Below are 24,244 nucleotides of genomic sequence, written 5' to 3'. Positions count from 1 at the left end.
GTGAAATTAGTTTTTCCCAAATGATTAGACACATTTCTTCACACTAAGATCCACAGCCTTCAAAAGCCATTTCTAATTTCTCCAAAATGCCACACAAAAAAAACTCCATGCTCTCAAAATGATTCACACCCCAGTCTAGATTTTAAAGTATCAAAATAATAATACCTCTTCACTGTTTCCACAAAAATTACAAAACTACATCACCCATAAATCCTGGCCTGACAGAATTAAGTTGGTTAATTAGGAATAACGTATTTAGTTACAACAGGACATTTGGAAGTGATTGATCATCATCAACACTTGTACCTCCATATTGTCACATACAAACATGTCAGATATCATACGACTTTATCAAACTTGGCAAACCAATTGCATGTGAAACTGTGAAATATTACATGTGAAATGATTTCCAAAATAGTGAGGAACAGATGTTTTGCTGACTGTGAGGAGAATGTTTCATGAACAAATTATCAAAGAAAAAATAAATAAAAGCGAGATTACACTATCCTTGCAAGCAGCTGGATTCTCACGAGATCTTGAGATCAGGTGTGTTTTGTGAAAACTGAACCACCCATCTGGCAGAGTCAGGATAAGAGTACCCTACCAACCAAAAGTGTGGACACATCACAACTTTCTATTTTTCAGTTTTCCACATTTAAGAAGACATCAAAACCGTGAAAGCACACAAATGGAATTATGCAGTGACCAAAATATGTGAAACAAATCAAAACTATCTTACATTTTAAATGCCTCGATGGAAAGTCAAAGGTTTTGGAACAAAATACATACATAGGATCAACTTCACCGTTTATATTTGACTAAGAAACTAATTTCAAGCATTTAAGCAGAAGCCTTTAGGTCAGAATGGCACAGAACATTCATTCAGGTAGTCCAGACTGTCAAGAAATGAGTCGGATCAACTGAGAGAAACCAACAAGAACGCTGAAGTGTCATGGCCTCATATAAATAGAATAAGAACTATAGAAATAAATATAGAACATTTTGTATTAAAAAAACATCTATGTGCAGAAGGTCTACAGCTTCGGGATTGAGAAGTTCAGCTCTGTCAGGATGAAGAGGAGGAACTTCACTCTTCCTCACTGTGGCTTCTCCTTATCAGCTATCTGCAGAACTGAGGAGAGAGAGAACAGAGTCTGACCATCAACCGTCTAAAAACATGGACAGAGTCACCGTGACGTCACCCATTAGCTTTTGGACTTCTGTTTTGAAGCCTAGTGTGGCTGTCGCCATCGTGGGGGAACGAGTCGCTCGGGATACCCTTTCAAATGGCAGGCACTTTCAAAAAATACCTGGCAGGTGATTGGATGAGAAGGGAGTACACTGCACCCAGTGAGTTTTTAATAAATTTTGAGTGTGCGTTTTGTGAGTGGATCACCTGTGTTTTTCAATGGTGATTGTATGAACCTGACATCACATCAAAGTCCCATAGGACGCTGATTGGTGTGAACCTGACCACTGGTGGTTTGGATTCAAAACAATAGATTGAGCAAGATGGATTTGTCAGTGATCTCATGATCTCGAGCGAATCCAGCTGACTCGCATTAGACATTTGTAGGATTATGTATGAAACTGAATGAAAACTACTTTTCGTAAGATATATTATGAACGTTTCATGAGCATAAGTTGCACACTAACACAACACACTCTGTAACACACACTGTCACACACACACTGACACTGCAATGGCTGGGACACACCAGAAGCATCTTAGAAGCAGCGCGTCACGGAAGCGTCGAGCAGGACAACAGAGGAAAACAGGGCAGCGCTCCGGTGTGATCGGTCTCCGCTGTTAACAAGGACGCCGAAATGAAACTTCCTCCGCGAGGCGTTGCTTCAGCATCGGATACTCTTCTGGTGTGTTTGGGGTGTAACACACTGACACTACTGTAACACACTGACACTTCTAAAATGTCAATTCTAATCTACTGCCATAGCTGTCACTTACCATGTGTGGTTTAGTCTACACTGAGCCCATCCTGACGTCCAAACAGACAACAGACAGAGAGCGGGCAGTGAGAACAAGACGACATGAAGACAATAAGGAAATATCACTGCTGCTGCAGAAGACACACAGACCTACAGGCCTTTTATTTTTCTGACTTGAATTTAAAATGCCTTCGTCCTTTAACACCAGTAACCATTTATATCATTTTAATGTGACATATGTGTCAATGGATCAGTATTACTTTTTGCAGAAATGTGTTTTTCCTCCAGCAACAGCAATATGAAGGCAGGGAGGAGCAGCTTAGAGCTGACTCTTCTCTTCTCCATGCAGCTCAGAGTGTTTTGGAGACTATAGGGCTAAAGACAGACAGTTGACTGTGTCACAGTAACCCAAGAGTGTTTTGGAGTAGAGACTAGGACTAAAGACAGACAGTTGACTATGTCACAGTAACTCAGAGTGTTTTGGAGTAGAGACTAGGGCTAAAGACAGACAGTTGACTGTGTCACAGTAACTCAAGAGTGTTTTGGAGTAGAGACTAGGGCTAAAGACAGACAGTTGACTATGTCACAGTAACTCAAGAGTGTTTTGGAGTAGAGACTAGGGCTAAAGACAGACAGTTGACTGTGTCAAAGTAACTCAAGAGTGTTTTGGAGTAGAGACTAGGGCTAAAGACAGACAGTTGACTGTGTCACAGTAACTCAGAGTGTTTTGGAGTAGAGACTAGGGCTAAAGACAGACAGTTGACTGTGTCAAAGTAACTCAAGAGTGTTTTGGAGTAGAGACTAGGGCTAAAGACAGACAGTTGACTGTAGGCTATGTGTCACAGTAACTCAGTGTTTTGGAGTAGAGACTCGGGCTAAAGACAGACAGTTGACTGTCACAGTAACTCAAGAGCGTTTTTGAGTAGAGACTAGGCTAAAGACAGACAGTTGACTGTGTCACAGTAACTCAAGAGTGTTTTAGAGTAGAGACTAGGCTACAGACAGACAGTTGACTGTGTCACAGCAAAGCTACAAGTTTAGGTCTGCTCCCATGAGCCTTTGCAGTCCAACAGCATTAACTTGTTGAATTACAGTGGAATTTTATCATTTCATTTACAGCAGTTGAAGTACTAGCTGAGCACTAGCTGAGCTAAGCACACATTATCAAATCGGTCAAATGAATAGAAGTCAGATGAAGGTTTTTGTAATTGTGTGTGTGTGATAGACACATTCACATATCTGGCAGCAGCTATTGCAAATTTACGCTTGTTTTTTGTGTGTGTAAAAAAATCAAATGTGCAAATTAAGGCGTCATGATTATGTGAAATCCAAAATGTTGGCATGTGTAGCCACGTCTTGGCAATTTCCACAGCAAATGTGTTTCTACCTCTAACAGAACAGAGAAAAGAAAATGTGTGGAGCTTTTAACAGCCTAGGCCTTATAAATATAGTTGTCAGTCATGGGGATTTGTTGTCCTGGTTGGTGGGATGCAGACTGAGGGTCCGGCTCCATCTGCTGCTCTGGACAACTCTGCAGCTTTCCCATTAAGATCATTAAGACCACTAAGACCATTACTGCTCACGCTTTGTCCCTGATAATCCTCGGATCATATTCACTCTGTTCTACTGCTTTGAGCTAATGAAACACGACACCAGACGGCTCTGCTGTTCACTTACCACACTGTTAACCTAGGAAGGGCTGGGACAGCAAACAAGACAGCCAGGTTAGAAGCTGCTGTCATATCCACCTCTACCGTGATGCTGCTAACCATCAAGACACATTTGTGTTTTGGGGTGGAATACTTTATCATGAAGTATTATGGGATAAAGGGAAAGTGACATGATATTAAAGTGAATGCTTCACTGGGACTACATGGTTTTAGAGGGACTGGTTTTACTGCCACTGGTTTTAGAGGGACTGGTTTTAGTGGGGATGGTTTTAGAGGGACTAGTTGAACTGGGACTGGTTTTAGAGGGACTGGTTTTAGTGGGGATGGTTTTAGAGGGACTGGTTTTAGTGGGGATGGTTTTAGAGGGACTGGTTTTAGTGGGGATGGTTTTAGAGGGACTGGTTTAACTGGGACTGGGTTTAGAGGGACTGGGTTTATTGGGACTGGCTTTAGAGGGACTGGGTTTACTGGGACTGGCTTTAGAGGGAGTGTGTTATGATACATGTTTATTTCTATATTCTTCTGGCTGTTTGAAGATTGAATGGTGTCTGCTCCCATTTTGGCCACATGGGGCTTCCATACTTTATATGGTTCTCATAGTACGAGAGCAGGCCCTTTGTTCTCCTGTTTCCCCTGTCCACCATTTCCGCCCTTTGGGGAGACTGACTGGAGCTAAGATGCCGGCCATGGCTGGGGAGCAAAAGGAGGACAGGCTGTAACGGACTTTATGATTTTGGAAGACCTGTTGTTTCTTTTTGGCGGAGTATTTTGTTTTGTCCCACTTCCATGGGACCCTGATCTGTTGGGGATTGCATTGGATCCCTCACACAGCCAAGACGACAGCACTGTTCGAGAGCCGGGATGCTCCTGGAAGCTACACAAGCCAAGCGAACAGGTGAGCGGCCTGCTTCAATCCACAAACAGCCTGGTTCATTGTTTTCTTTCTCATGTCAGTGTACCATTATGCCAGTTAACCCCTAGACACAGATCAATTCAAGCTTGAATATGATAACTGGGCGGCGGTACGCGACACTGGTTTTAGAGGGACTGAGTTCACTGGGACTGGTTTTACTGGAACTGGCTTCACTGTGACTAACTACTGGGAGGCAGATTTGGTTTTACATACTGGTCGTCGTTCCTCTAGTCGAAGTGAAGCTGGTGGTGTTGCTGGTGCGGTGCTGGGTAAACATTTAGGAGCATCAGCCTGAGAGACTGGAGCAACTTGAGGGTTGAAGAGGGGCTTATTCTTGACCAAAGTGCAGAGGACTAAGGAGAGGAGGAAGGAAGGAAGGAAGGACGGAAGAAAGGAAGGATGGATGAATGGAAGGAAGACAGTCAGAATTGTCTGGAGATAAAAGCATCTTCAGCCTGATATTGTGATCGTTCTAAAACATACACCTCTTACAATATAATAACTACTGATCAGCTGATTGATATTACGCTGATCAGTTGAGCAGAAGCTGAGTGGACAGAACAGAATTGCAGCAGAAGAGTTTAAATAAAACCCGAAATGAGACTTTAATGAGACTGAAACAGTGAAACTACAACAACAACAACAACAACAACAACAACAACAACAACAACAACAACAACAACAACAACAACAACAACAACAACAGAGAAACTTCACAATGAACCAAGATGAAGACTGACAGCTCAACACATACAACAATTAGAGAGCAATGACTTAAAACCCCTGGACATATCCTGTTCTACAGTATATAGTGACCCTGTACCTTCTTTATTTACAATATGTATTTAGTCGTTTATCTGATAGGGACATGGTTACTTTTCACAAGATGAGGCACATGGAGTTTGCAGCTGTTGCTAATTTCCAACCTAACTGCAACTTTGACTACAAGTATCTAAAATATCAGGTGAAAAGAAGCGGCGGGCAACTGCACATGTATCGGAGGAAGCATGTGCTAGTCTACAACTCTCCCCAGATCGCCAGAGGGGGTGGACCAAAGCCCGGGACAGCAGGGGGCGGGGATACCAATGAGAGATTGCCTACTGGAGGCGAGGGAACGCCATCCTACCCTAAAAGGTAATACAAGGTTTATAACACCTGTATGGGTTTAAAGCCACCTGGTTTACACCTGTTCAACTGGTTTTAGCTGGGCTTACCTTCTCTGGTGAGTGACTCGGCAGCGTCGATGGCCTTGCCGCTCAACTCGCTCACCATGCCGTCCACCGTGGCTTCATGGCGGAGGAAGATGGGGCGAACCAGGTTGTTGTAGATGATCTGCGAGCCGTTCCACGACACCGGAGCCATGCACCACAGTAGGAACAGACACTGCAATGCACAGGATCTTTTCATTCACTGCACAGCATGTAGTAGCTAGCCGTATGTCTGGGGCATAACTTTGGAAAGTGGTTAAGGACCATCCCCTAAGAGCAAAACAAAATGCTGCCGTGACAGACATATGAATTGACCAACCACAGACCTCCTTATTTGCGTGGCTCGTACATTTTGAACCATACACCAATGCACGCAGACAGGTGGACTTCCATTACAGCCCAGACAATCAGAGGCTTGCCGCAACTTTTCGTGCGGGAAAACCCGGAAATACTGACTTGCGACTGGTATCCACGTGAGAGACTATACACAACATGAAACACTTTGAGGAAACAACGTTGAACCCGGTCTGCTCACCTTGGCGGCGTAGTAGAAGGGGAACCAGTAGAGAAAGATGTCGGAGAAGAACTCGCCCAGGCTGAAGACTCCATACACCACCCAGTACGTCAGCCATTTTGTGTCATCTTCTTTGTTTACGCTTTCGATGGCTTTGATTCTGCAGACAGAAACTGCAGACATTAAAATTGCATTCAACGATTATCTATCAAACTGCATCTTCAATCATTCATTGAGTTTGTTTTAACCTGCTTTGGGTGCCAGGTGGGTGGAGTTTAGGTAAACTGTTCATCTCAATGCATGTTTTAATCACCAACAGGCTTGATGAGACGACGGCACAGATACGAACCGACAGTTTTAACTGCTAGAGCGCGCACTCAGTCACTAAAAATGTCTTTCATATCTTGGCTCAAAACAGCGAAACTCTGCCCACACCGTTTGATTGACAGGTGATCTGAGGGACGTGCATTGCAGAAACACCACAGTGAGGCTGAATAAAAACAGGTGGACGGTGAGGACAGACTTCCTGTCTCTGTGGAGGCTGAGGACAGACTTCCTGTCTCTGTGGAAGCTGAGGACAGACTTCCTCCCTCTGTGGAAGCTGAGGACAGACTTCCTGCCTCTGTGGAGGAAGACGAACGCCAGAAGCAGAAATACTCACGAAAAATATGCTGGATAGACAAAGCCAATCAGGTTGCAGAGAAGAGCGGCACCATATCCGTACACCAGGTAGAGTCCCGTCAGCGACAACGCACCTGGGGGGGGGGGGGGCTATGTAAGTGTTCATCTGTATCAACCATACATCACATACAAAAATTACCTCTCCTTCCGCTGGACCACCGTGGGATCTTATTTTGTACAGTGGTCAATGGCAAGCAATAAAAGAATGGATCCCATTTGAATTGTGCCATGAATTACATTATATCATGATATTTGTCCATTTAACACATTCACTGCCAGACGTTTTTTTTTTTACTGTAGTTAGCTCCTGCCAGAGGGTTTTTTTGAGGATTCTGGCTCATCTTTCAAGACCCGAGGATTCTTTTCTGCTAAGATTTTGTGAACACACAATATCTCAAAAGAACTAATAGAATGTGTGCTTTCTCTGTCTAAAAGAGTTAGTTTGTAGAGTTAGTAGTTATGTAAGCATTAGCAGTTGAATACAGCATGGTTTCAGCGTCAGAAAAATTATTCAGAGATAAACGGCTTTTTGTGAAATTCGATAGAACAGTCACTTTAACCATTCATTTTTGGCATCAGTAAGACGTCAGACATCTAAACAATAGTTTTGAACAGTAATTTCCTCCATAACAGCAGGAAACCCCCCTCTGCTTCCAACTCCTCCCTCCGTGGGCGTTCTTCTTGGCTGCAGCGGCCGTCACAAGCTTGTCACCAGTCTCACTGCTTTGCTGCTGCTGCTGCCTGTCTGCGCGGCCGCTGTTTGAGGAAGTCTGGATGGACTCGCTCGCTTCTTGGAGTTTTGGTTGAGAGCTTTGATGAAGCTTTTGCGATTCTGGTCATATTTATGCTGCGTGTTTCAAAGTGTGTTCCACCTGTAATCTATTATGCAAATTTGCAATCCCGCATCGCCAGCAATCAGCGCGAAAACGAAAGCGTTTTCCCCCATCCATTTTCATGAGAATGGCTGCTTTTTGCTTGCCTTCCTCTAGTCAGGAGAGCACTGTCGCCACTTAGTGGGTCGGTGGAATGGGTTGTAAACGTTCGGTGGCTCCAATAATTATATAAGAGATGTAAAAGGGTTAGATGCACATCCCACGGTCAAAAAAAAAAAATTCATTTTTTTGACGGAGTAATACGTCAGTGGCAGTCAACCGTTGGATTTTTTTTGACGGAGTAATACGTCGTTGGCAGTGAACGTGTTAAAAGAAGATAATTTTGCAAATCAAGAAAGTATTTGATCTTAAACTGTTGTTGAAGTATAAGACTGTGAAAATACACAATTGGAGAGACTAAACACCCATAGGTTGCGTCATAACTTTCTCTCTGCACAAGCTACCCAGAAGGCCGTTGTCTCTGCCTTCTCTGCCATGGGAAATGATCCCCCAGAGCGTATTAAGGCCCACTCCACGCGAGGTGTCGCGACGTCATGGGCATTGTTGCAACGGTGTGTCGGTGGAGGACATGTGTGCGCTACAGCCTCATGGTCTACTCACCACACCTTTGTGAGGTACTAAAGCCTTGATTTGGCCAGCGCGCCGTTTGCACACGCTGTCTTGTCAGCCAGCAGGAGTCAGTGCCTTACGGCCACTCGTATGCTGCCCCGGGTTGCCATGGACACATTGCCGTGTTGCCCCGTGTTGCCATGCGTAGGTCTCGGGGTTGCCCTGAGCGCCCCCTTAGGGAGCAAGGATGGCTGCACATCAGCATTCACTTCAGCGCTGCTGGAGCAGGCTAATGTGAGAATCCTCATTCTCACTCGTAAAACCTGGGTTGTAGGACAACCCTAACGATTTACTTGTTCACAACTGGAAGAACTTTCACTCTCTGTATCTCTGTAAGGTTTAATACTCCTGTCAAAGACATGTATGTTCGGGTTAATACTACCATCAAAGACTTGTATGTTAGGGCTAATACTCGTGTCAAAGAAATGTATGTTAGGGTTAATGCTCCTGTCAGTGCCCCTGACCAAGGCAATGGCAATCGAAGTGGAGTTGAAGTTGAGTCCTAGTTCTAGTTCTAATAGAGGATGGGTCAGATGCAGAGGATGGATTTCCCCCATGGAAATTCAGTGTGTTGATCAGATGTGACAGTGAAGACACTCAGGAGGGAGTTTTACCTTAAAAGAACTCAGCTGAGCTCATTTGCCTCGTGATAAATGACTGACAGACAGTTAAAGGCAGCAGCATGCGGCCACTATGCAAATATTCAAACAGTGCCCGGCTTCAGCGCACACACAACGGTTTGGACACACACACACACACACACACACACACACACACACACACACACACACACACACACATACCTTTGAACAGTTTAGCTGGCACGGCGCACATCGAGCTGATGACCTGCGGGGACTTTACTGCACAACGCAAACTCTGGAGAACACTGTGCACCAGGCACCAGTGACCTCACAGTCCCAGTGTGTGTGTGTGTGTGTGTGTGTGTGTGTGTGTGTGTGTGTGTGTGTGTGTGTGTGTGTGTGTGTGTGTGTGTGTGTGTGTGTGTGTGTGTGTGTGTGTGTGTGTGGGTGGGTGGGTGTGTGTGTGTGTGTGTGTGTGTGTGTGTGTGTGTGTGTGTGTGGGTTGGGTGTGTGGGTGGGTGGGTGGGTGGGTGTGGGTGTGTGATCTGGTGTGCCATGCCCGACACACTGCTATGAATAGATGCTGTGTAAATGTCCACTGCTGAACGCTCCATTCAGCTAATTGACACTACTTTTCTTATCCCAAGTCTTTAGTTGACTTTATTTATATAGCAGCTTTTAGAACCAAGGTTACAACTAGAATTACAAAACACATGACACACATCACATACAGTAGACAGAAGCAGAATACCAGACTAACATGTGAATCTTTACAGTATCACAGCAGGCCTATACTATCAAACTGATCTTTCTCTTGGGAGGAGGGGCGGGTAAATTAATGTTTTGTTTTTGTTTGTTTGTTTGTTTGTTTGTTTGTTTGTTCTTTGTTGTTTCTTTGCATTTTTGTTCCAATTGCTGGCTGTTTGTGTCATAATGATCGCTGTCCTTTTAATTTCCCATGATGCCTCAGAGAGGACGATACCATGCAGCAGTAACATTTTACAAACCCCTTTTCTTTTAAACACCCCTTTTTCGTTTAAACATATTTGATTGTCAGTATATTGAACGGTATATTGTTTCTTTTTCATTGTTTTTTCCCTTCTGACTCTATTTCATATTTTCCCAATTGCTCTTGTGTGTTTTCTGTTTAGGGTATGCTAGGTTTTGTATTTATACCCTAGATTACCACAGGGATGACATATTTTTGTATAGGCCAACCCAGAAGTCAGTGCACTTCTGGTTCCTCTGTCTAAAAATCTATGGGATTTTTGAATGGTATGTGGGTTGAATGCCTGAAATAAGGCGTGGAAACGGCAAACTTCATGTCCAGCAAGATAATCTTCACAAATGACGACAATTTGTATTACCTTTGAAGCGTTTTCTGAAAATCAAGATTTCTTTTAAATCACAAAACATTCATAAACTTTTGTTAACCACCGACCTTATTTCAAGCATTTAACCAAAATCCCCATACAAGAATGCCATTGACTTTGAGATGTGTCACACCCAGGTCTTCCGGACTCATTCCTGTGGAGTGACAATAAACAGTTTGAATATTGGATCAATTACAGTACCACAGTAATACAGTAGTACAGTATACTGCACTATCACAGCACAGATTCCAGTAATGCAGATCTAACACATAACCTCCTTAGCCGCCATTTGGCTTGCTCAGAGGCTGGATTAACTGTGTGTGTGTGTGTGTGTGTGGGGGGGGGGTAATCACACTGTTTGCACACAACCTTGCAAGTTATTATCAGCCGAGCAGAATCATCATCATCATCCATAAAGAGGGGTGTCGACGGGCGCGGGTTGGACAACAGGGTCAGTTGTCCCAGGCCCTGGAACCAGTGGGGCCAAGGAGGGCCCAAATGTCTAGTTATTTAAATGGATGGAGGACAGGGCCTTATGGGATAATTTTGTCCCAGGCAAGATACGCAGCGGCCCTGTCCATAAATGAAATATGAAATATAACAGTGAAATACCATGACTCACCCACAGCGATGATCTTCTTCTTGATTCCAGTCTTCTCCTCCAGCTTCCCCAGGAAGTCCGTCACCATGTTCTTCTCATTCAGAAACTTCTCCGCTCGCTCTCTGAGGGAAGCGAGGACGTCCGACAGCCCCATGGCTCCTCTCGTACTGACACATTGAAACCACACACACACACACACACACACATGGCTGACTAATCCTTCTGACAGAGCCAATCCGCTTTAAATGAGATAGGAGGGAGGGAGTGGGAGGGGGAGAGGAGGATCGGAGGAGAGCAGGAGAGAGGGACATGAGGAAGAAGGACATCTGCATCTGTAAAAGTGGAAGTCATCTGATAAGATAACATTTATATCTATAGACTTTGAACTTGTCCTTACATATTTGTCAATAGAGAACCAAAGTCAATGTAACAGGGGTGAAACCCCTCAGTTGTTCACACTCTTGACTTACTGGGGAGCACTCTGTCCAGACCAGTACACAGACACACGAGATCGAGTTTCACAAAAGGGATATTTATTTAAAAATAAATAAATAAATAAATAAAAAGTCCAGGGCTAAAAGTCCTTAAAAGCAGTCCCAACAGCAACAACAGGGGTTTGAAGTCTGGGTCTTTGGAGGGGGGGGGGGTTCTCAAGCATTCAGAGAGGCCAGTGTGAAGGATATAATGGGATGTGTGGGAGCAGTGGAGGGAAAGAAACTATTGGTCAGTTTTTTGAGAGAACCTGGATGGATTAGTACAGAAGGCGGCGGTAATGCAACATCTTGGATGCCAACCGCCGTAAAACAAAACGGAAGAAGAAGAAGAAGATGAACCGACCACGTAGAGTTAAGGAGAATGAAGTGAGCAGGATCAGAGAGGAGAAAGGAGTGTCGTATGCTGAGGCTGTTAAAGTGCAGGGAGATTGAGAGAAAGGAAAAAGTGGAAGTGCAAAATGAGTCGGAGCAGAAGAGTGGAACTGGTGGAATTGAACGAAACATTTGTGTGGACAAGAAATGATTTTTGACATTCATGGCCATGGTAATTAATTGTGCGGAACAGGTCAAAGGAAAAAAGGAAAAGATTAAGATGATGATGGATGCCGCTAGAAGGTTCTTGAATGTTGTTGACATTTCTGGAGAGGAGATTGAGAAGGCGCTGAGGGATGAGTTCCCGCCGACTGAGTCGTAGAATGGACATAATATATCGTGAATGGGAGCACTATGGGTGGATACATGATGAACATTGTAAATAGATTCCAATATGATGAAGACATCAAAATCCAGTCAATTCAGATAAGTTAAGGTTTAGTTCAGTAGATGGCGGTAATGCAACATTTTGGATGCCAACCGCCGTAAAACCAAACAGAAGAAGAAGAAGAAGAAGAAGATTAACCGGAAATAATTATGGCTATTAGCTATAATCGTGCATTCCTTTATAACTGGGGACTGGTAATCTTACGACTTCAAAGGTCATGAGCTGGGCGGTGACGTCACTAGAGCTGGTATTTCCCATTCCAAACTCGTAGGAGCCTCAGCAGCCCCAACCTCAAAAATCCAAGATGGCTGCGCCGCGCAACAACAGTAGTAGTAATCGTAGTAATATTGTTTAGCACTTCTGTTTTGTTTGTGTCTCATTAAATCAGCTGTACACACAGCACGGCCTAACTTCTATCTGTGTGGACATGAGGCTGCAGTGTTTGTATGCGCAAAATGCCGTGAAATGCCATGTTGTCAATTGTTATTGCTAACAATGGCTAGCCTGGCTAGCGACTGGATCTGACCAATGAACAGTGAACTTCCCAGCTCAAGTTTTCTGCAAATGGAACGCTAACAAAACGGATGTGATGTCATTTAGCCTCCACATCCCAGTTATTTTGCGATAAAGGAACGCAGCTGAGTCTTCGACGAGAGCTAAAGCAAGTGCAAGTCTTCACACAATGCAGGTATACTTTCTCTTGAATGGCATGCCGCTGATTTCATATTTACCTATAATAATTTGTGTTTAACGCTACGTGAGTTTGAGTTCGACAATTGGTGACAACATGGTGTTACTGTAGCTAATGGTAGCAATAGCAACACAATGTAATGAATGGTAAGTTAAGCTAACGTGAAGTTGGCCAAAAGTGAATGTGATAGATAGTGGTTTGTGCAGCATGTAACGGAAGCGAGTCCTGCAACGGACAATATTTTTACAAAACTCCTGTTAAAATTGTGCTTCAAACACTGCTACAATGATCATGTCATGTTTCCGTGTAGTTTAACGGCGAAAACGTTAAGTCGAACTTCTTTCTAGCAACATACCGTTGAAATAATTTCTTTTAGTTGTGTCTTTGATTTACCAGAGTCGGGGAACGGACGCTACCGCTGGCGTCTTAACTGAAAGCTGTTACGGTCCTGTTACGGACAGCTCACTCTGCGGCTCTGCTGGTTAGCAAGCCAGTGGTTAGCAAGCCAGTAATAGTCAACAAAGCGAGTGGCTTGTAGTGGTCGCTGAGTCCCATTTTGCTGCATTATTGCCACCTAGCTGGCCTTGTTGTGTTTTAGACAAAGCTAGCGTTAGCTAGCTAGCAAGCTAGCAACTTTAAAGATCAGTAACTCTCGTCGCCCAAGCACGTCTTATGGCTTTCTGTCATCAAAGTCACTTTCCTAAAGTAATTTGACATGTTACCATGCACATATTCATATGAAATTCCACATATTGACACATATAGATGTATAAATTAGTTCCACTTTCACAAAGTGGCGATCCAGCATCTGAAATGCCTGCTAAAGTACCGGAAACCACGTCGAGAGACCTCTGACCCGGACGTGACGAAACAGGCGTCCAGGTGTCCGTTGCAGGACACAGTTACGCTAGCTAGTGAAAGGTGTTTTTGGTGTGTTTCTCTCACTCAGCAACGAGAGGAGAAGCAGCTGGAGGCGTCGGTTGAATCCCTGATTACTCGCGTAGCACATCTCAAAAACGCTCTTCACAGTTTTATTTACAAGCTGGAAAATGAGTATGAGCGGTTAACATGGTAAGTTTAGCATGGCTTATTCGTATGTTATTGGCAGGGTTCCTTCATGCACACCTTCAATTAAAAAAAAGTCCATACTTTCCAGACCGTGATTTGTTTTGAAGATTTTGTCTAGTGTTCAATGTGACTGCTACACATATAGTCATCTTGCCCCTGCTAACTAATATCAGTATGTAGAACTAGATGATTGGCAGGGTTCCTACTACACGCTGTCCATTTTAAAATGATTTTTCACAGACATATGTTGCCTAGATACTGTTTGATTTTGGTGGGTATTTGATAATACATGCTGACAGCAGCTGGGTAAGAGCAGTCCCTCTGAACATTATTCTTCACATCAACAAAAACTTTGGACTCAAAGTGGGTCAAGAACAACATGAAAGCTATAATTAATACAGTAAGTGTGTATTGGACGGTCCAATACACACTTACTGTATCAATTTGGACCTGAACCACAATATTTTCCATACTTTGCCAGACCTTTTTTTTTTATTCCAAAACTGCATGACCTGTAAATTATCAAATAAATTTTAATACTTTTCTAGACTTTCCCGACCTGTGTAGGAGCCCTTAGATGTTTATGCCCCACTCATCTTAAGATGCCATTCGCTCTGAGATGCTGTGATGTGTTTCTGTCACCCAGGCCGTCTGTTTTGGACAACTTTGCCCTGCTGTCCGGTCAGCTGAACACCATCAATAAACTGCTTAGAAATGAGAAGACACCATCTTTTCGCAACCAGGTTATAATACCGCTGCTGCTGAATCCAGACCGAGATGAGGATTTAGCAGTGAGTATATTTCCTTTTTAAGACTGTGACCTCTCTGCTATTAAATGGCCCCTCTCACTGTGCTGTCTATTCACCGGCTCTTCATATTCCCCACATCCAGAAACTGACAGAGCAGCGTGTGCCTGTGTTCAGCCATGAGATTGTACCTGACCACCTGCGCACCAAGCCTGATCCAGAGGTGGAGGAGCAGGAGAAACAGCTGAGTGCAGAGGCTGCACGGATTGGTCCCGAGGTGGCACAGGTAAGTCAGTTACTGCTGTGCTAAAGCATTGTATCGATTTAATGGATTTAGGTTGTTTTGCATATCTAGGCATCTCGCACACTCGATGCCTAGGCTCGGCTGCTGCGCGGTCTCAACCGTAGCTCGGCCTCGCCTGTCCTGTGTGTGTGTGTTGCTCACTAAATGTTATTGCATCAGTGATGTCACAATGCCTCCTTGTGTGTGTGTGTGTGTGTGTGTGTGTGTTGCTCACTAAATTGTATTTAGTTATTGAAGATATGTTCTGCTTATGGTGTCAAATTTGACGTTAAATACAATGCTAAAAAGAGTGTTGTCATGATCTGTAGAACAAAGGGAGACAGGGACCTCACTTTTCCTGCCTTTTATTTGTCAGATAATGTTCTGTCTGTTTGTGATAAAACAAAATATCTGGGTCACTTCATCACTGACCAAATGTCTGATGATGAGGACATGTATAGACAGCGGCGTGTACTATATGGGCAGGCTAACATGCTGGTCAGGAAATTTCATTCATGTTCTGATGATGTAAAGATGAACCTTTTCAGAGCCTACTGTACCCTCATTTATACTGCCCCCCTGTGGGTGAGCTTCAAAAAAGCGAGCCAACATAAGCTTCAGGTTGCATATAACGATTGTATGTGGATTTTGATGAAAAAACCTAGGAGTAGTGCAAGTGACCTGTTTTGTAAGGCAGCAGTCTACACTTTTCAGGCCCTACTTAGAAACCTAATGTATAAATTTATCGGCAGACTAAATGTGTCCCAGAATGCCATCATAGTACTGCTAACCAACCAACCCTGTGTTTAGTGCTGTGAAATACAACTCACGAATGTGGTCCTATTGGTATAGGTGCATTCTATTATAGATCTTAATTCTTTCTTGTGTTTTATTTTTCTAAAGTGTTGTTCATGTATGTGTTTTTCTATGGACCTTGTGTCTGATAATAAAAGTTGATTGATTGATTGATTGATTGATTGATTGATTGATTGTATTACATCAGTGATATCACAGTGCCTCCGTTTGTGTGTGTGTGTGTGTGTGTGTGTGTGTGATTGTGTGTGCGCCCCATTATGATATCACTGATGACATCATCAGTGTGTGTGTGCCCCCCTATGACTTTTCCACCTCCCCCAACCCAAGCATAAAAACAATTTTGCAACATTTCATGTTTTTTTTTTGATTCAGTGTTTCCACTCAGGTTTTTTTATGCGGCAATTGAAAATGTGCATAAAGAGGTGAATGGAAACCCACCTACTGATAAAATATTAGGTGGTTTTACCATTTGGCTATGTATTATTTACAACCTTAGAGCATCTTGTATAATTCAATAATCGTTTGTGATCTTTTTTCCAACAGAAACAGATCCAGACATTGAATAAAGTGTGTTCTAATCTGCTGGAGAAGCTGAACAATCCTCGTGATGAGAGAGATGGAGAAAGTGCAGGTATGCCAGTTGTCATCTGGAGTTGTTTTGTAGATGGATGTTTGATCAGTTTAATGATAATGTCTTTTCTTTCAGCAATGCGACAGAGCAAAGCTTCCTTCAATCCCACTGACACCAATGCACTGGTTGGAGCTGTAGCCTTTGGAAAGGGGCTTTCCAAATGTAGGCCTCCAGGAACAGTGGTCCCCGGACATGCAGGACAAGGACCCATGATTAGTGGAGGACCGACGTTGCAGCAAGTCACCATTGGTGGTAGTTCAGGCCAACAAGCAGGTATGGGAGGACCTGTGACTCCACAGCAGCAAGGGCAGCCAGGTAGGAGCCCTGGAGAGCTGCGGACAAAGCTTTTAAAGAGCATGGTGCAGGTTGGAGACCACATTGCATTAATATATGTGGGACTGGTATGTAGCAATAGGATTCTCATTTGTTTTTCACACATAGCTGCATCTAGACTCTTTTGTAAAGCAGCTGGTATGCGCGCCTGAAAACCCACCACTGGAACATACAACTTGTGACATCACTCATCAAGCCAGGCTGCTGTACTTACTATACAGTAGCCTGTACAGTACACACTATCTGTAGCCTGTACACACTGTACACAATCAAGAGACGTCTGGGCTGGGTGAGCGATGCCCAGATGGCTTTTTATTGAGCATGTGCATTATAATGCCACCTTTTTCTCCATATTTCTGCCCTGGGGGCATGTTTTTTTTTTTTATGTTTTGGGGGCGGGGGTATAGACTAGGGATGCACGATATATCGGCAATCATATCGGTATCGGCCAGTATCGGCCGATTTTTTAACATATCGGTCATATCGGTATCGGTCAGATGTTGCAATGTTAATATCGGTTATCATTATCAGCCAAATTCTTCACATTGATATGAAATAATGCAGTAAATCTATGATTTATGGGCTTTTCCAAAGGCTTTGCAAATAAAGAAATGCATAACTTTTTCAAATTCAGTGTTAACATGTGTTTTTCAGTATGTACAAAATGTGATGATCATAAAAATGTGGTTTTATACAGATCATATCGACATCGGTAAATATCGGTTATCGGCCATAACAGCAATGTTAATATCGGTTATCGGCATCGGCCAAAATTTTCATATCGGTGCATCCCTAGTATAGACCCTTTTACAGCCGACGTCACAGGGGTAGTTGTGCACGCATCGCCGTATCCACAACTCCGCGGAACTCAAGCCGAAACGGAAAATTACTTCTTGTGCCGTATGCGTATAGACGCTGGACATTCCCACTAGGAATATGACGATGTGCGGCACTGCAACTTTGGGGATGCATTGGCTCCTAGACCCATCCTGACAGTGAGTACGGGTCTAGAAACCTCACCCCATTGAAAGAGTTCGGTTATTTGTGTAAGGTAACCTGTCTGTGCTGGCGAAGCTTTAAAATACATGGAGGAGGCATCAGGATCTTCCATTTTTAGTTGTAAAGTTCTAACTTTCTGCAACGAATTTGGCTCCGCCCACGAAATACGTCATGCTGTTTACAAACTGTAAAAGGGTCTATTGTCATAGGAATCTTGAGCTCAAAATGTTAATTCATAACAATGTTTTAACCTGCACCATGCTCTTTAAGTTTATCTGCCCTGTGATAAAAGTATCACAGTTGTATATATATGTATATATATATATATATGTATATACATGTATGTATATATATATATATATATATATATATATATATATATATATATATATATATATATATATATATATATATATATATATAGAAACCAAAGATGATGATGATGACAATAATACCAACAGCAACAATCAAACTGACAAACTCTTATGACTTAACAATTAGATCAAAGACGACAGGTGATTCGCATTTTTCCAGGTTCCAGGCTAATCGCCTGTCGTCTTTGATCTAATTGTTGAGTCATAAGAGTTTGTCAGTTTGATTGTTGCTGTTGGTATTTGGCTAAAATGAAACCATACGTAACACTAGAGAACTCTGTGTTTCGCTCATCTCATGATAAAATTTTGGCTCAGTCATGCTCTTGAGATCTCTACAAAATCCAAATATAAGTTTCGAAACATTAAATGTTCATTAGAGTAGAATCCTAAATATTAGCATGCTTATAGGTTTTTGTGCCAAATAACTGGGCATATTGATGCAATGTTGAGCTTTGCAAACTTAAAACTTTTCTGCGGCTAGTGCTAATACACCATTTTTAATTGTCAATTCATTTGTGTTTTCCCCATATAATTGATATTTTTCTCACTTGATTTTTGTTTCTCAGGAAAAATGCCGAGCAGCATCAAGACAAACATCAAATCTGCCTCTGGTTCAATGCATCCGTACAACCGATGAGCTCCTGCCTCATGGTGATTTCTTCAGCCCGTATCTTGGTTTTCTTTAAAGTAATGTTCTTATATGTCTCATTTCTGTGTTATATTATTTTTGATTGAATAGACCAACATTTAGGTATATTCTCAGTTCTCTTTACAGCTGTTTACATGCCAGATGTGTTATAAAATGATCTCAAACTCTGCAATCTATAGAATTTCCCCTTTTCTTTTTTTCTTTTGTTCTTTCCCCCCCTACTACATCTGTGCTTTAGTGTTTGAGTCACTAGATGGCAGTACATCAACATTTATGGGACAATGAACAGCTTTTACTTGTATGCTGACACTTATTTTATTTTTTTATTTTTAATAAAAGATGTGTAAAATGGACTAGGACTTGGATTTTTAATGAATAAGTTCAAACACTGTTTGAATGGTATTGAATACTTTCCAAATGTTGAAGTGCGTCTTGTTTGTAGGTGATTAAGATTATGGACAAATTGATAAATAAAAATGAAAAGTTCAAAGATTTTGTCAAGATGTATAGTAAAAGTGTATCAGCGATAGGCCTGTGTATTGACACAAACTGCGCGCTCCTTAATTTGAAACTTGTAATTTAGGGATAACCTTATTGGTGTCGATGCATTTGAGTGTGTTGTGGTAAGGGATGCTGATGTCCATCAAATGACCATCCCATGCATTTCTACGCAGGCTGCAGTGCTCGCCATCATCTGATGCCTGTCTGTCCCCTACTGTGTTTTAGATGCCGCCACATGTACCCCACCCCACCCCCGCTCCCACTATGTTTTTTTGACCATTTTTAGTGCAACAAAGGTGAGAGTAATGAGGGTGGACGGCGCTCTGCCTGGCCTGATAATGTCACCGTGTTTAAGGGGAGGAAATGAGAAAGTTGATGCTGACGTGTGAGGCGCCTCTCCATGCTCTGGGTCTGTCCACTCCAATCCCTGTCCCGCTGCGGCACACAGTGACCAGGCTGCTGTCACAGGATGGCTGACCTACATACACCCTCTGTCCCCGTGTCGCTGTGTCAGCCAGCCGGCCGCCATGGCACAGCGGCCCACTCTGCTGAGACAGCTCAAAGCTGCACAAGGTCACACTCGCCACCACGAGATGAGCTCTCAATTATAAACAAAAGGCCTAATGGTCAATGAACCTGCCCCCGAGGAAACAGCAAGGCTGCAGGGAGGTTTGTGCAACAGCCACTCTGAGCCAAAGTTAGGAGTGTTTTTTGGCTCTTCCCCCCCAACCCCCCCGCCCAATAAAGTGATGATCCTCTCAGGATGTTGCAGTAGGTTATTATTGCACTTCCTTTGCTGTGTCGTGCAGGAGAAGAGAGGCTGAGAGTGTTAATGAAGCGAGTTCGATTAGAAAATGGGTCAGCCTCTGCTGACATTCAATTTGCACTTTACATTAGGATGGTTTTATGTGAAGGATTATTTCCCTTGCTAAATTTCTCATGAAAACGTATAAGAATAGTTTGGATTGTTTAGGTTTAGAGCTATAATGGCAAATTTAGTCTAGATTCAGATCTTATTATAGGATACCCCATCTACATGAAATAATATTGATTTAGCTTAGTGTTTAGATGTACTGTATATTAATGCAGTGATGTAAATGGCATGCCAGGAAGCAGCACAGAAGCATTACCACTGCACTATGACATCAGAGATTATTAATTCACTGGTTTTGTTAAAATAGCATGGACCTAATTCATTCACACAGGAGGATATTGTACCTTCAGCAGAACAGACCATGAGGGGTCAGCAGTGTTTCACTCTGTTAGTCCCATTCTGTAAACAATTTGTCAAGCCACCCTCAGGTTTGAATATTAATTTGAATATTCATATCAATTCATAAATCAAGCTTGTGTGTGTGAGTTGAGGGACATTCAGTGCTTTTAGACTTAGTCTGACACAAGCTATACATATTGGATAATGGGAAAACCCAATATGACAGCTGCCTCCCAATTACAAACAAATACAGTACCAGGATACACAAACCTTAGGGTAACTGGACAAATATGTCATGATCTGAAAGACAGGACTCTAAAGCTTACACCAGTAAAATGTGAAAGGAACAAATGTGTCAAATTACTTTATACAGAAATGAAGGGGAAACATTTAGAAAGTCTATACCATTCCAGCAAGAAGCCAACAACAAAAAACACACCAACCACAACCAATTCAAGCATAGTTACATGAGAATTGACACATGTGGCTGCATAGTGCTGCTATAATTATTGCAACAGCAGTGTGTCCAAAACGTCCTTGATCCTCTGAGCAAAAATGTAGCATTTTTATTTCATTTTTGATTCATGGTTTACAGAGATAACTTTTATCATTGCTTTATTAATAGCATCTCTTGGCACAATTTGAAGGGATATTTTCCATAATAAAGAGAAGGATAAGGTCCATATCTGGCTCATTACGGTAGCTTTAAGGCAAACATAAAGGCACAGTGCACAGCCAACACACCCCAAATGTGCAAATATACTGCAAATTCTAATTAAAATGTGCCACGGTTTAAATAAGTTGAAAGGCTGCGATGACATATCCTGATCTGTGAAATCTTTTTCCAAATGTCTCTTTTATGAAACTTGGGATCAGAGGAATTCATTAAAGATCTGTGGGTGGCATATAAATACAAGACTGAGGCATTCCAGTAGCAATCCACCCCCAAGATTCTTTGCCAAACTGAACCATTTCCAAATCTGAAATCTGCACCACTAAGTTGAACACACCCAAAGTCCCTAATTATATGGGCCCCCTTTTCCTACACATCCAAGTGAGAACCTTTCCTTTTTTAATTTTCTGAGTTACAGTTATTTGTTTCAACAACACAATTGCTATGTCTTTGCTTCCTAAGATGGCTCTCCATCAGTGTAGTGGAAGTCTTGTAATGCGGAGGGTTTGGTTGAGCTGCTCCTCAGCTACGACAAAGGCTCTCTCCATTATCTTGTGCCCCCAGACCTCAGACCTCAGACCCTGCAACGTCTCTGCTTCCCCAGACCTCAGACCCTGCAACGTCTCTGCTTCCACAGCCGTTCCCTCAGGCACGTATCGCCGCGGTGTGTGTGCATTGTGCTGGCAGGCGCTGATGCACATTATGCACTGTGAATATGAACCTTGTTATTGTCATTGATATAATGTGAGCCCTGAGCCCCATGTGCCATATGCAGTGCAGTCTGGTTGAGGGGATGATTGATATACATTTTCAATGAGCAAAAATGCTCAGATGTCCACTAAACCAACGGTCAAGACAGACAAACAGTCTTTTGGTTTGTCTTGCACATATTGCTATTCTTTGCTTTGATTTCATCCTTGATATATCTGTAGGAGAGAGAAGTATAGTGTATAGTGCCATGACCTTTGTGTTGAGATCTGAATTACACATTAAAAGGGGCATGGATCTACTAAGTTTACTAATAGTGTATGTGCGGCAGTGCGGGTGCTTTTGCTCTTGATTTATCTTACATTGTTTCATGTAGGCGAATGGTAACAGAATCCATGGGCATTTTTCCATTTGTTTGCATACCATCAAGGTCAAATTTGTAAGATTCCTCCACAATAATTACAACACAAAGCCACAAACCTTTGGTACAACTGTTGCTCAAAGATTGTTTAAATAATCTGACTGCATCCATCTTTAAGTCAGCGGGCCAGACCTTATAGAATAACACTGTGTTTATCTCTATGGGATTTAGATTGCATAGAGATAAGCACTGTGCCTATCTCTATGGGATTTAGATTGCATAGAGATGAACGGATGGTTACGATGTAACCCAGGTTTCCTGAGGAAGACACTTTAAGACACTTAATTAGCACTACCTGGGTGTGATTGTTCAGGTGTGGCTGGTTTGACTGAGGCTAAGGGCTCTTAGACACTTAACAAAAACCTTTTTCTAGTGGCAAATAAATAAGAAGTTACCCTGTTCTGGTAGTCAAACCACCTGGCCTAATGGACAAGGTGTGTGATTTTGGATCAGAAGACTGAGGCTTTGAGTCCCTTTGTGGTAAACTTTCTAGTTCAGCAATTCCAGAAGTTTATTTTAGAGCAGCAGGCATGATAACTGTGATTGCTAGTGGTTATACGTTTCTAACCGCATGTAATCTGTCAACATGCATTTGAACAAATTTTACACGGTATCGATAAACAGATGGGAAAAGTACACACATTCTTTTTACTTAAGTAGAAGTACAGTTAGTTACTAGGCTCGAACCCACAACCTCAAGGCCTCAATACTGCAGGGCAGGATGCCACCTGTCTGCGCCACCAGGTCAGACTTCTTAAGAAAGGTTTTCTCAGGGCTTTTCACTCCTCTGGCTGTCGCCATTCAAAACTGACTGAGGCTTGAAGGACATCCTGATATCACCATGATGGTATAGTGCCAGAACCATCATTTTTTACTAGTATAACCCAAAACAAATTGTTGTACTTGCCTAAACCTAATGTTTTATAAAAATGTGTATGGTTTGACCAGGAATCAATCCCCAGTCCACAGATTGGAAGGCAAGCACCTTAGCCATTAAGCCACAAGACCATTGACATTGTTAGGGAATCGATGAATTCAAAAGAATATACTGATTCTTCTCAGTATGAGATTTACACCTTCACCATGTAATTACTAAATCAGGGGCACATGAATAAATCATTGGCATGCACGTCCAGCACTTCTTCCCTCTAATTTCTCTAACAGTGGCTAAAAGAAACCCTTTGAGAGAGACAAGGAGGCATCCCCATGTAATTATATTTGATCATGTTTGCATATGTCACTCCCACACACTTTCTGTCACGCTCGCTGATTTGGATGCTCCTGGGAACTCCTCCCTAATCCAGAAGTTGATATTTCAACGGCTTTTCTCCTAAAGGGATGAATCGGAGGAGCAGAATCAGACATCCTGTCTCATTGATCTGGGAGAGAGAGATAAGTGTAGCCTACATTCCGCCTCTTTCAGGGAACACACATTAACCATGCCTCGGAGGGTGTGGGCAAGGAGGAGGAGGGTGGGTTAGGAAGTGTCTGCCTACTGTGAGCACACTGCTTTCACTCACTTTCACACGCTCGCCGGCGCTGTGTTAGGGGTGAGAAAATGCCTTCAAAGGCCTCGCATGGTCGGGAAGTGTGGCACGCCACGTTATCCGGACCTATGGGACTGACAAGTCCATAATGTGTTAACTTGTGTCCTATAGTAACTTGTGACCCTGACCCTATTACAAAAGTCTTGAGGATAAACCACACACAGGTTTGCAAGTGTGGGGAAATGTATTCTGGTTGGACTTTACAAAGAGTGCATGAAATGTGACATGAAAAATGACAAACCTGCAATTTATGCAACAAAAGAAACTATTTATTTGGGATATGCATTGCCAGTACAAATTAAGAGACCATAAAACCTACACCGTTTAGCTATTCCTCTCCACAGAAA

At 42.7% G+C, this 24,244-nt stretch overlaps 2 protein-coding genes across 3 annotated transcripts; one reads left to right on the top strand and one right to left on the bottom strand.

Moving 5' to 3' along the window:
• Positions 1-1,040: 1,040 nt before the first annotated feature.
• On the bottom strand, positions 1,041-11,144 carry LOC310786389 (receptor expression-enhancing protein 6-like; the record flags this gene model as incomplete). Its single annotated transcript, XM_083647596.1, has 5 exons — positions 1,041-1,132; positions 5,745-5,913; positions 6,274-6,412; positions 6,914-7,007; positions 11,012-11,144. The coding sequence occupies 5 exons, from the start codon at positions 11,142-11,144 to the stop codon at positions 1,098-1,100; spliced, it is 570 nt and encodes a 189-aa protein (XP_083503722.1). The 3' UTR covers positions 1,041-1,097.
• Positions 11,145-12,872: 1,728 nt separating this feature from the next.
• On the top strand, positions 12,873-19,177 carry med8 (mediator complex subunit 8). Of its 2 annotated transcripts, none has more exons than XM_083647031.1 (7): positions 12,873-12,932; positions 13,885-14,006; positions 14,650-14,794; positions 14,895-15,035; positions 16,392-16,479; positions 16,555-16,752; positions 18,752-19,177. In XM_083647031.1, exons 1-7 carry the CDS (start codon positions 12,927-12,929, stop codon positions 18,820-18,822), a joined length of 771 nt encoding a protein of 256 aa, XP_083503157.1. In that variant the 5' UTR covers positions 12,873-12,926; the 3' UTR covers positions 18,823-19,177. The 2 variants fall into 2 exon arrangements, with proteins under 2 accessions (XP_083503157.1, XP_083503156.1); XM_083647030.1 differs by having other exon boundaries at positions 16,555-16,794.
• Positions 19,178-24,244: the final 5,067 nt, after the last annotated feature.

Source organism: Poromitra crassiceps (assembly GCF_964638095.1).
Source record: "Poromitra crassiceps genome assembly, chromosome: 12".
Classification (NCBI taxonomy): domain Eukaryota; kingdom Metazoa; phylum Chordata; class Actinopteri; order Beryciformes; family Melamphaidae; genus Poromitra; species Poromitra crassiceps.
The sequence above is the reverse complement of the archived record's forward strand: the minus strand, read 5'-3'. Positions and strand labels throughout refer to the sequence as shown.